Source organism: Echinops telfairi, unplaced genomic scaffold (assembly GCF_000313985.2).
Source record: "Echinops telfairi isolate 266 unplaced genomic scaffold, ASM31398v2 ScPeMD7_7458;HRSCAF=8496, whole genome shotgun sequence".
Taxonomy (NCBI): Eukaryota; Metazoa; Chordata; class Mammalia; order Afrosoricida; family Tenrecidae; genus Echinops; species Echinops telfairi.
The window spans coordinates 31,764,616-31,776,858 of NW_022111358.1; the positions used below are offsets into that span (position 1 = coordinate 31,764,616).

At 55.3% G+C, this 12,243-nt stretch overlaps 1 protein-coding gene across 1 annotated transcript in view; it reads left to right on the forward strand.

Moving 5' to 3' along the window:
- The first annotated feature begins 3,711 nt into the window (after positions 1–3,711).
- The window catches only part of ADAM11 (ADAM metallopeptidase domain 11), a 40,366-nt gene continuing 31,834 nt past the window's right edge, over positions 3,712–12,243 (forward strand). The window contains exons 1-7 of the mRNA XM_045299466.1: positions 3,712–3,881; positions 4,494–4,500; positions 4,628–4,678; positions 5,244–5,331; positions 6,327–6,400; positions 9,119–9,155; positions 10,506–10,551. Of these exons, the coding sequence (XP_045155401.1) occupies positions 3,712–3,881; positions 4,494–4,500; positions 4,628–4,678; positions 5,244–5,331; positions 6,327–6,400; positions 9,119–9,155; positions 10,506–10,551 (473 nt within the window). The remainder of the gene's footprint in view (positions 3,882–4,493; positions 4,501–4,627; positions 4,679–5,243; positions 5,332–6,326; positions 6,401–9,118; positions 9,156–10,505; positions 10,552–12,243) is intronic.

Below are 12,243 nucleotides of genomic sequence, written 5' to 3' on the forward strand. Positions count from 1 at the left end.
GTTGTATGACTTTCCCGCATGTTGCTTCTTCGTGCATCTGCTGATGGGCGTGAGACGTTCTCGTCTGCTGACCATTTACGAGTGGACAGTGCTGCTATGAACAAGCCTCTGTGCGTCTTCCTGCGTCTGTGGGGCAATCACCGGGTCACATGGAAAGTAGACGTGTGCCGTATTGCAACTCGAGATTTACTCTTGACCCGTACGTTGTCCACAACGGCTGTAGCATTGTATATCCTCACCGCTGTATAATTCCTGACTCCCCCAAAGCTTAATCACTCAGAGTCTGTTGTCTGGAGGCCTTCCTAATACCGAAACGGTCCATTAACATGTATTTTGTAGATTATATGTGTTATATATGGACACCGCATAAAAGCTATATGAAAAGGTATTTGGCCAAATGTACGAGGTCTTCTTTCCTGCCTGCTGGCATAGCCACAGCCAACTTCTCAACTTCTCCTTTTTTGACTGTGCCTTACACATCATTGATTTATCTTAAAATGGTGGGGACCTGCACCTGAAGCCCGCCATCGACCGCACGGACCCAGCAATGCAACTTTTTCTTATAGTGCCCTGACTAGCACTCCCAGTATCACCAGTGCCCTCTGCCTGGTTCCATGAGGTTATCCAAGGTTTCTGGTCCTGTGTTAAACACATTGAAAAGACTTGAGACCCCTGAGCGCTCCCTTTTCCCTGCCCTACACAAGTGCCTACTGATGTGGAGATGATGAGCATCACACGGTGTTTAAAAACAAGAACTTGTGCCATTCAAACCTGTGCCAGGGGCACCAGGAGTCTCGCGGGCATCTTTGTGTGCCGGGGTCTGGCATGTAGGGGCTGCTTGACTCGACGTGGCCCACCTCTTCCTTCTGTAGCAGCGTCTTCCTTTCCTCCTCCTCGTCTTCTAGGGGCTCAGCTAGGAGCGTCCAGTTGCCCGGAAGAATGGCGGAAGAGCTCCCTAAGTGCCAGGAGGCGGCCCTTTTCTGGGAAGTCCTTTTACTTGGATCTACGCACCCGCTCCGTTTTGTTGCTGGGTAGCTAGCCGTTGTATGACTTTCCCGCATGTTGCTTCTTCGTGCATCTGCTGATGGGCGTGAGACGTTCTCGTCTGCTGACCATTTACGAGTGGACAGTGCTGCAAGAACCTCAAGCTTTTGACCGCAGCCATCCAGAAGCTGGGAGGGGTACGTGACCGGTCTTCCCCGTGCTAGCCTGGGCCTCTGTGGGGCGAGAGGCGGGAGCTGGAGATGGCGTGTAGCTGCCATTTCCAGGTATTTCCAGAGGTATCACTATGTTCAGGGATCAAGTGCTTTGAAATCTCCCATTTTTCCCCTAGTTGGAGCAGTTCTAGCTGTGTAGTTTAAAAGCCCTGGAGAACGTGGAACTGCTCCACGTGACAGCCAGCATTTGGCTTTATTTTCGTCTGTTCTTTCTGCTTCTGCTTTTTATTTTTATAAAGTTTATGCAGATGTAACTCACCCGCCATACAATTCACTCCTTTAAAGTATATGCTTCAGCGGTACTTAGTACAGTCACAGGTCTGCGCCACCACCTCCACAGTCAGTTTGAGAACATTGCGCCACCCCAGAGCGAAACCCCATGCTCACCAGCCGCCATTACCCGCTCCCTTCCGACCCTGCGCAACTAGTAATCTACTTTCTGTCTTTATCTTATTTGTTCCTGAATGCCTGTTTGCCGTCTGTGTAACTCTGGCTGATGGTAAGCACGTTTTGAACTACCACCTGTTGGCACATAACCTTAAAAATAGGGACATTTCCCTATCATTGTCCCTCCCATGAATGATATGCCATAGGAATGTAATATTCTTTTGAGTTAGATGTGCGTTTTCTTAACTGTGACTCTGGGGCATTGAAGTTACTTCTCATTTTCCAGCTTTCATAAGTAGCACGGTGGTGGATGACTCTTGGTAAAAAGCATATGCTGTTTTTCAATTCATTCAAATATATATATATTTTTTTTTTCCAAAAACCATTTTATTGGGAGCTAATACAGGTATCATATCATTCCATAGTTCAAATACATCAAGCAGTAGTGTACAATTGCTACCACAATCAGTTTCAAAACATTCTCTTCCTTCTTGAACTCCTAAACATCAGCTCTCCTTTACCTTCCCCTACCCCCTCTGCACTGTCCCTCCCCCATGTTAAAATGGGCTTAAAGCACGCCCTTTAGTAAGGGTGGACCTGGTTATTACTTGTGTTCAGAAAGCAGAGTCCGGTCACCGGGGACATAGGCACGGGTAGGCTTGGAATGCAACAGCTCTCCGCTGTTGACCTCACAAATTCACGGAGCTAAGAGCCTCGCTGAGGGGTTGACCAGAATGAGGTGCCAAACTGTACACTTTCAGCCTATTCTGTCATTTAACTTTTGCTGTGTAAGCCACCCCAGAACCATAGGCTTGAAACAACGGTGCTTTCTCACTGTTCTGTGGGGTGGGGTTTCTCAGCTGGCTTCCCCAGGGCACACTCATGCAGCTACCTTTGGCTGGAGGATCACCTGAGCCAGATGGCGGGAGATGGCCTGGCCTCTCACAGGTCAGGGAGTTGGTGCTGGCTGTCAGCGGGGCCACCTCAGTTTTCTGCCCCATGTCCTCTGATGTTCTCATCCCAGATGGCGGAAGGGGGAGCCACGGGCCTCTTGAGGCCTAGGCTCTAGAACTCAACACAGAGGACTTTGACCACCTTTTACTGGTCAAAGAGATTCACAGGGACAAAAACATTGGGCTCCACCTTTTGATGGGAAAAGCAGCGACGTCTCATCGCGAAGCAGTGGAGGGGGGCGGGTACAGGGATGAGAAGTATTTGTGCTCCCCGTGAAACCGTCTCCCCCCGTTATGATGTAGGATAATGTTTGGGGCCACTCCAGCCCTCTAGCATGTATTTGTTCTTGCCATATTCAAGAAGGTAGGTGTACTCCATGAAGCCATAACCATAGGGGTATTTCCCCTCCTCGTGTCAGCTCTGTCATCCTGTTGTCTTACTTCTGAGCCATCAGCCATCTGGCTTTTCAGTGGTATGCTGGAACTGGCCGGCACTGGCTCGATTGTTAGCATCTCTGCCCAGCGCTGCATTCAGTGGTGTCATGTTGGTAGCTTGGAATCAGTCAAGGGTGGGAGTGTTTACCCTAGGAATTGGCAAAGCACATATCCGCCTCCCCCCAAGAGTTCATCATTAATCATTTACCAGCTCATCACTGCTTATTTCCATCTTTCCATAAACATGAGTTAAAGTGGCATGGTTCAGTAACTATGCTGCTGCTTGGGATGTGAAATGAGTCAGGCCCTCGGAGGGGCTTCCAGTCGGGGATGCTGAGCAGACCCCTGCCCGGCTCAGTGCTGTGAGAGCTGAAGCCCTCTGGCTTCATTGTTCACACTCCGTTTCCCAGTGTGGTCAAAATCACAGATGTATCTGAATGGCCCAGTGTCTCTCCCGCAGGGAAATGGTGACTTAGCCACCTGACCCCGAGGCCGGGCCACTTCTTCCGTGTGCTTTTGCTGTATTTCAGTACCAAGCAGCCACACAACTCCAGGCCCATGGCCCTTGCTCTCGGGTCAGGAGCACAGTTCTGGAGACAGGTCTGCTCTGTTCAAAGACGCTGGTTCCTAGCTTCTGGCAGCATCCCCGGCCTCTTGGTATCGACAGCCCTGCATCTGCCTTTTGGTTCTCAGCCAGTGCTGTGCTCTGGTTTCAGGCCATGGAGGGCTTTCTGAGCAGAGAAGTCAGCTACTTGTGTCCGGCCGCAGAGGGCGAGGGCAGAGAACTACGAACCAGCCCCAGTGAGGCCAGAGTGGAGGAGACGCCGCCCTTGGCCAATTCCACTGCCAAAGCAGTCACATCCCAGCCTCAGAAAAAGCTGCTGACCCGGTGAGAGCCTGGGTAGGGGCCAGACCACCGGGGTGGGGGTTGGGGATGTGATTCCGTAAACAAGAGGAGGGGGTAAGCCTCAAGGACTCCTTTTCAGCTTAAGGTGGTTGGATTTAAACTCGTGGTCGAATCAGATACTCAGAGTATTGTCTCAGAGCTCTGACCCTGAACACCCCAGCAGTGTGGATTTTCTTCTGCAACACATACAGGGAACAGCAGAGTCCAGAGTTTCAAAACAATAAGAGGGTCACTATTGTGCCCCTCAGGATTTGCTGAAGTTGGCCTTTTGGGGCCTTGCTCTCGTGTGAAGGGTCAAGAGTGGACATTGCAGATGTCATGTCTTTGACTCAGAATGCACTAACCTTTTCCCTGTGTGGACATGCCTCGTCTTGCTTTACTTTGGCAAGCATGAACATGTCCCCAAACCTGCACCGTTGGCATTGTGGCTAAGGGCAGTGCTTCTAAGGAGCACAGAAAGCTCTTTTTTAAAGGACGCACCTGCTGTGGTTACCCACCACCGAGAGCAAGGCCACTTGCTCAGAGCGCAGCTTGACTTCTGGTGGATTCCGAGTGCCTCCTGTCTCTGCCAGGGTCAGGCCTCCCAGACCGCAGGTGGCTGGTGGGTCTCCCTGGCTTCCCAAGTTCCCTGGGCTCGTCATTGTGGCCACCCCTCCACTCTCACTGCCCACGGCGTCCTCGCCAGCACAGGTGGGTACACCCACTCATGGCTCTGCTCTCCTTGTCAGGTGCCTACGAGCCGAGGGAAGGAGCTGCTGCGGAAGGCCATCAGAAACCAGGTGGGGGGGTGGGCGGTTTGCAGAAGCAGGGGAGGCGGGGGTGTGGGGGGAGCTGGAAGTGGACATCTGTCGGCAGCCCTGGGCGAAGGGCTCCGCGTTTCCTCTGAGGAGCTTCCCAGCTAGTGCAGTGAACAGCACACCCTGTGAGGTGTGGGGGTCCCAGGGGAGTGGAGTCACTTGTTCAGACCCCAGAGAGGACATGGCAACGCCAGGATCGGCCTCCTTGATCTTCCCAACTCCAGGGCCGGTTCAAGTTAGGGGGCCGGAGGAGAGGGGCTCAAGGGGTCCCGTCAAGATGGGTGTGTGGGCTATGCTGTAGGGCAAGTCTGTAGCCAGCATTGGCACCGCGATGGTGGTGACTGTCACTGCTCCTTACCGTGTGCCATCCTCACGGAGGCCCACCCACACCCAGCACCTTCTGGTCCGCTGTGGCCAGGCAGGAGCACCTGGACAGCGAGCAGCTTTGCATCCTGAGGGACTCTCAGCACTGCACGCTCATCCCGCCCCCGGGGTGCCCTGGCCTCTGGGAGCCTCGGGCCCTGCCTGACGTCGCTTCCTCTTCCAGGGGGGCAGCAGCCGAGGAGGCAGTGGGGGCAGCAACAGCCTCCTGGCCAATGCCCGCTCCTGGGGAGTGCGGATTCTACACGTGGACGGTACTGTGTCTGCCCTGGGCTCCCAGGGGGTGAGGGGAGCTGCTGCCCTAAGAGCTGGTCCAGAGTGGGGGAGGGCAGGGAGAGCGCGGCAGCGACCTTGCCACCACCTCCCCTGGCACCCGCTGCTGATCCTCCATCTGCACAACTCTCCTCACGCGCCGGGGGAGTGTGTGGGGTGACCTCATTTGACTAAGAAGGAACAGCGTAATATCGACAGCCACTTATTGGGTGGGTCCTTACTCTTGGCTGGAGTTAGCCTACTGATTCCTCCCCGCCAACCTGCCCTCATTGTCAAGATGAGGATATTGGGCCTCGGGGAGATTAAGTTCATTGTCCATGGTCTGGCCAGGAATGAGTGGGGTGACCTACATCCCAACCCAGCATGTCCTGACCCTGATTTGTCCCAAGTTAGTAGCAGGGCTACGTCACAGTGCAGTGACCTGCTTGTCACCAGTGTGCACTAGTGTAGCAGTCTAACTCCCCTGGCAATGCCTGACCCCCAAAGCCCAGCTCCACTGCACTCGGAGTCTGTTCTCTGAACGGACTGAGACAGGTGCTGATGGGTGCCACCCGCCCAGTAGTAACTAGGCATTTGGGGCAGATAGTGGGTCTGCACCGGGAGCTCATGGCCTAGGACCTCCATCTCCCTGGGAAAGCAGCCTGCTAACCTGGTCTCATGCACGCTGCCTTCCTGTGTGGGAGGGCGCACCCCAGAAGGATGCTCCAGTGCCTCACCTGGCTTGGACTCTGCTGGAGCAGCTCGCTGGTGAACCAGAAGGCCCCTCCTGTTCCACTGTTAAGTCGTATCTGTGCCACAAAAGAGTGTGACCAGCTTAGGTGCTGTTCCAGGGAGAGGACATCCGGCCAGCCCTATTCTCTGTTGTCAGGATGCACAGAGGGGACGTGTCACCAGAAGGTGGCAGGCCAGGCCCCAGGCAGGGACTGTGCCGGTGCTGGAGGGAGGGGAGGCTTCTGATGGTGTGCTCTGTTCACAGAAATGCTGCTGCACCTGCAGCAGCTGTCTCCTGGCGCCCTGCCTGTGAGGGAGCAGGAAGCACAGAAGCCAGAGGTAGGTCACCTGCTGAATCCAGGCAAACGGTTCTCAGTGAGGTGTGTGACGACTCTGAGAGTCCCATGACTAACCTTCTCCCTGGCTGTCGTGCAACGGGGGCAGCCTCTCAGTTGCCTCATCTCTGCTGTCCACACCTACTGTCGCCCTTTTTCTATTCCCTGCGCTCCCTGGGGGGTGGGGGTGGGGGTGGGGCTGTGGTTCACTGTCCATAAGCACTCATGACGAGCAAGCCAGGCTGCCCTTCTTAACCTGCAGCTGACATGGGTGGGATGAGGGTGCTATGATCTCGTTGTATGCCACCCCCGGAGCACAGCGTCATGCCTGGGCTGATGTAAGGCACTGCGGGCGGCCTCACGGTCTGCGTCCTAGAACAGGACTCCCAGTGGGAGTAGCACCCCACAGCCAAGCCCGATGGTGGGCTCGGCCTCAGCCTCCCACTTTGCCCTCTGGTCACAACCTCTTGCCTTAGGAGCCTTGGGAGGTTTGCTGCTGGCGTAGTGGTTACGTGTGGGGCTGCTAACCACGAGGTCATTGGTTTGAAACCACCAGCCACTCCTTGGGAGAAAGACGAGGCTTTCTACTCCCTTCATGAGTTTACATCTTGGAAACCCACAGGGGCAGTGCTACCATGACCTCTAGGGTCACTGTGAGTCCAAATTGACTCAATGGTATTGGGTTTAGCTGAGTAGATTTGAATTGCTCAAAATTCAAAGCATACAAAGATCTTCCTGTTCCCCACTCCCCCAGTGCCTGCCCCTCTTCCCAGAGGTAAAGAGCATTAACAGTTTTCTCAGATGTCCTCCCAAGACTGCACACAGGGGTGTTGCTTCAAAATCATAGAGCCTGTTTTAAAGGAAAACAGCAGCGTGTGAAGCTCCTATTGCTTTTATACGCCTCTACCTAGTGTATCCACTGCTCAGGGTGGTGCCATCTTTCTAGCCCTCTTCCAAGAAGCCTGTGTGATTTGATCGACCCCACATTAAAACAGCAGTCTTAGCATCTTCGGGGGCCTTGAATTGTGTTCCTTTTCAATGTTTTTGGACTTTGGGATGCAAAAGTCTAACAGGGCAAGATCAGGGCTAGCCATGGCTGGGGTGTGGTTTCCCAACAAAATCCATCTGGAACAGCCCCTGAATGAGCAGGTTCTTTGTCTCACCAATGTAGTTTTCAGTTTCTTAGATTTCTGCATAGTCAGCTCCTGTGACTACCCCGTGCCCTTGAGGGACATCTCAAGATTCAGTCACTGCAGTTGAGCCCCTCCTACTCCACCCTGCAGGACAGAGCAGAAGGAGCCCAGCGGGTTTCCGAGACTGTACACCCTAACAGCTCTAGGAAGCCTGCCTCATCTTTCTCCCGAGGGGTGGCTGGTGGATCCAAACTGCTGACGTTGGGGTTAGCAGCCTGAGGGGTAACCAGTACACCCCCAGGGCTCCTTCTGTCTAAGTTACCCCTATGGAATTCCCAGAGACGTTCTTTATAACCTTCTGAGCTGACCTCTCTCTGCCTGGAATTGAATGGGGTCAGCAGCTCCCCTTGGAAACCACTGCTCTGATTAGACTTTTTGAAGGTACCCTAATGAGAGAGAGGGTCCCTGGTGGCGCTGTGGCTTAAGTTAGGGTTGGCTTGCTAACCGCAAGGTCAAACCCTCCAGTTGCTCAGAGGGAGAAAGTTGAGCCTGTCTGTTCCCTTCAAGATTTGCCAGCTCAGAAACTCATGTAGGGTCTCTGAGAGTCAGAATCAACGCAGTGGCAGTGGCCTGGGGCGGGGTGAGACTTGGACAGGTTGTCACTGAGAACTTCTCTACCACCACCCGCTGCTCACAGAGACATATTTAAACCTATTTTGTTGGCTAGATCTCTCCCTGTGTGTATGAACCCGAGCCCTAGTAAGCAGTGCTTTCTCAGTTAACTCATACACGTGAGCCCCTCCCTTTAATGCTCAAGGGAGCGCTGGTGGTGGAGTGGTTATTAATTGGGCTGTGAACCCCAACGTCAGCAGTTCAAAACCATCAGCTGATCCACGGGAGAAAGGCAAGACTTCTCCTGTAATGAGTGACAGTCTTGGAAACTCACAGGGGCAGTCCTATGATTGCCATAGTGTCCTGTAGGGTCACCATGGATGGGCATGGACTCAAGGGCAGTGAGTTTGGTTTTTTTAATGCAAATGACCAGCATTTGCCCTTTATTTTTATCCCCCGTAGAACTGTGTTTGGGAGCCTTTTAGAGTGAGTTCTGGGTGTGATCTGACCCAGAGGATTTGTGAAGGCCCCTTGGGTGTCATTTGTCCTAAGCAGAGGCTGGGCTCCTTATCATATAGCTAACTTTTCAATTGTTTCATTTCGGTTTTTACACCACCTTCGCCTGGCCCTGGCTTTTGTGTTGGTTTTGACCGACAGGATCCGTCTGCCAAAGGTCAGGCCTGGGGAAGCAGATGGCCCATCTCCATCCTCCAACCTGGAGGTGTGCCAAGAAAACAGGCTGCCATAGCGGGCACTGCCCTGCTGCTTGTCCTCGGTCTCACGGGCTCCACTTTCAGCCCTGACCCCTCTTGTGAGAGAAGAGGGCTCCCCTCAATCCAGTGCCCACCAGGCCAGGGTCTTCCCCAGTTCTCACTCTGCGGCAGACTGGAGTACCTCCACGGTTGCCTGCCTGCCGGTGGCCGAGCCACTTCCTGCAGGCACCTTCCGTCCTTACCCTCGTTTCCCTTTCTGACCAGGGAGTGCGTCCCGCAGCAGAGGCCAGACGGCGGAAAGGTCAGTGTGGCAGCTTCTCAGGGTAATTGCAGTCCCTCCTCCCTAAACGCATCCCTCTGAGCGGCAGCTGCTCGCTTCTCTGCAGCAGGAAGCAACGCGGCCAGGTGGTGGGGCCCCCTTGTGTTCCCAGGGCCTGGGCCCCAGCTTTCTGGCGTGTCCACAAGCAGCCAGGGCTGCTGGCCAAGGGCTTCACCTTGGCTCCAGGGCCCCCTTGGGGTGGGGGGTGTCCTCTGGCTGTTTCTGGGACTGGGTTAAGGGGAAGCATCCTCTTCCCTCCCTTGCAGGGACAGTTTGGGGTGGGCAGTGTGACAGCTGGGCACCGATTTCAGAAATGCCAAGCTCCCTGCAACTGACAAATGACAGATTGACAGGCTCTGGCTCGGGGGCTGCTCTTGGACCGTGGGAGCACTGCGCCCCTGGATGCGGCTCCCAGAACTGCTCGGTGGCGTTTACCCGTGCCCAAGCGGAGCTAAGAAAAGTCCCTTGGCGCCTCTCTCTTGCTCGAAACGCAAGGGAGTCTGCCGGGGAATTGATTTTAATCACTGTCATCGTTAATTAGGAAGACAAGAAATCCCCCCCAAAAAGTAATTAATTGGAGCTGCTACCGATCCCGGAGAAAAGGCTGCTTCTCTCTCCAGGGCACTGGCGGCAGCTGCACACAGGCCAAGAGCCACCAGCTCTCTCGGAGTTGGTGACTGTCAGGTCTGGTAGGCACCCAGCCCACCTGGGTCACCCCACTCACAGGCCCCCCAGAAGCGCTTCTTGACGCCTGAAGTCCACCCTCCTTTGTGCAAGTAGCTCCTGGGAAAGACCTCATCTCTCTATCCACAGAGTTCCCTCGGCGGGGTCTGTCTCTCCAGCTCTCCTAAACCTGATTGTTTTCAGAAACCAGGCGTCCCTTTGGTATTTTTCTCCCTTTCTGCTACTGGAATCTCGAAATCCCGGTTAGCCCTCTTTCTATCAGCTCCCGCCCCAAACCCAGAACCCTCCTGGAGAATTGGGCCTGAAGGCCTGCCTGCCGTTCTAGAAACTTGATCCTGAGGCTGTGCACTGCTGATGGGCCCACCTCGTTATCCCCCAGGCTGGTGGGTCTCCACCACCAGGTCTCCAGCCCTCAGCCCCCAGGAAAGCCAGGCCCAGGGCCCTGGCACTTTGCACCTTCTCCTCCAGGGGTGGAGTATTTTCCTGTCCCGGGGCTCAGGGTTAGAGAAGATGGGAATGGCATATCTTGGGCAACGGACCTTTACAGTGCCTGGAAGCTCTTAGGCTTTGGCCAAGCCTCCACTCCGGGACAGCACAGATTCTGCACCGGACAGATAGCCAGCTAATGTATGCCCCCTCTCCTTCCAGTGGCCAGGCTGAAGGTGCCGTTCCTCAAGATTGAAGACAAGAGCAGGTACGTGGGCCTCTCCGCTCTCCACTAGGCCTTCACAGAGAAGGAAGGGTGTTCAGGAGCCCCTAAGGCCCAGGGCCACTTGTGCCCGCTCTCCTGGAGAAGCCCCACCCTCAGAGGGCACCACCCCTCTCCGAGATGAGTCAGAGGCTGTTGGGTTTGTGTGTGAATCGCCCCTTTAACAGCTCTGTTGTGGGGATTCCTGCCAGGCTCCTTTTGCTCCCCCATCCCTGGGTGTGTGCTGACATTTTCTGTCCTGTCGTCGCTGGGTCCAGTCACCATGCTTGGACAGTCTGATGGGCTGAGGTGCCCATGCTCTGAGTGGTCCCAGGGGCTCGCCTTGCTCGTCTTCCTTTGGGGCCACACACACAGCCCTCTGCTGGTGAAATGTCTCCCAGCAGCCCCAGGAAAAGCCCTGGTGGGGAAATCGGGTCACCTTGCTAATGAGCCGATGCTCAGACTGGGAAGCAGGTGTCCTCCCTCCCTCTGCTGGCCATTATGGTCCCAGCTCCCCGAGAGCAGAGGGTCGTGCTGAGGATGGTAGCTTGAGCTGTTGCCCAGTCCGTGATAGATCAGTAGTCCTTGTGGTCCTGCAATCACCCCCAAGTTAACCTCCCCCCCCAAGAAATAAACCCTTGTGTAAGACCCGCTGCGGACTCCTGAGGGCAGGCGGAGACGCACTCCCGGCACTGCCTGCTCACCCTCCAGGTGGAGTTGGCATCCCTTGGGGCCCTTGTGCATGCCATGGAGTTGGGTTTGGTGGCCCTAGAGTGAGTGGAAAGGACATGGGGGTGGCAGCGAGCACTTGGCGGTCGGCGGGGTACATGTCCTCCACCCCCAGCCCCTGCACAGCCCGCTGAACAGGTGTCGCCCTGACTAGTCGGCAACAGCTGAGAGAGCGAGCCAGCCAGTGGGGTGTCCAGGGCATGCAGCAGGCAGGCCCAGGTGACGTCACCGTCACCAGAGTGGGTGAGCGTGTGTGTGCACACGCGCTGCTGGCCTCGTAGGTGAGAGAGGAGAGCCAATGGGCGCTTCTATGCTCGCTTTGAAGCAAGTGCTCGTCCATCTAAGCCTCACCTCCACGCTCGAGTCTTCCGCCAGACATGGGGCAAAACTGGGAAGGAAGAAAAGAGGCTGGGGTCAAGAAGGCCCAGGAAGACTCCTTGTGAAGACCCACTGTGAGGCTCCACCCAGGAGCCCAGGTCCACACTCCTGTGGCACATTGGCCACGACACCAGGCTCTGCTCATGCCCTTGGGACAGGCCAGGGCGTGTGCCGAGTAGCTACAGACCACTGGGTCTGGTGCTGACCTTTCTCGACTGTGAATCTCTAGAAACACACTGCCCAAACCATTCGGGTGTGGCTACCCAGACCCCACTGCGCCGCTGCTCTGTGTTCAGCTGACCCCAATGGCCAGCCTGGAGCACACATTCCTCACCCCCACCTCAACGGGCTATGTGTCCATTTGGCCGCTTCCAGGCTACAGCCATCAAAGGGGGGTTGAGGATCGAGAAGCAAAATGCGCAGAACCCGATCTGGACTGGAGAGACGAGACGGAGCTTCTGGGGCACTCTTGGCCACTCGTGTGCCCTTGGCAAGTCCCACGCTGGGCTCGTGACTTCCCTTTCTGTAAAGGGGCACCCTGCCGCCTGATCTACTCAGGGTAGTTAGCAGACTCACTTGAAGCAGGGAGGG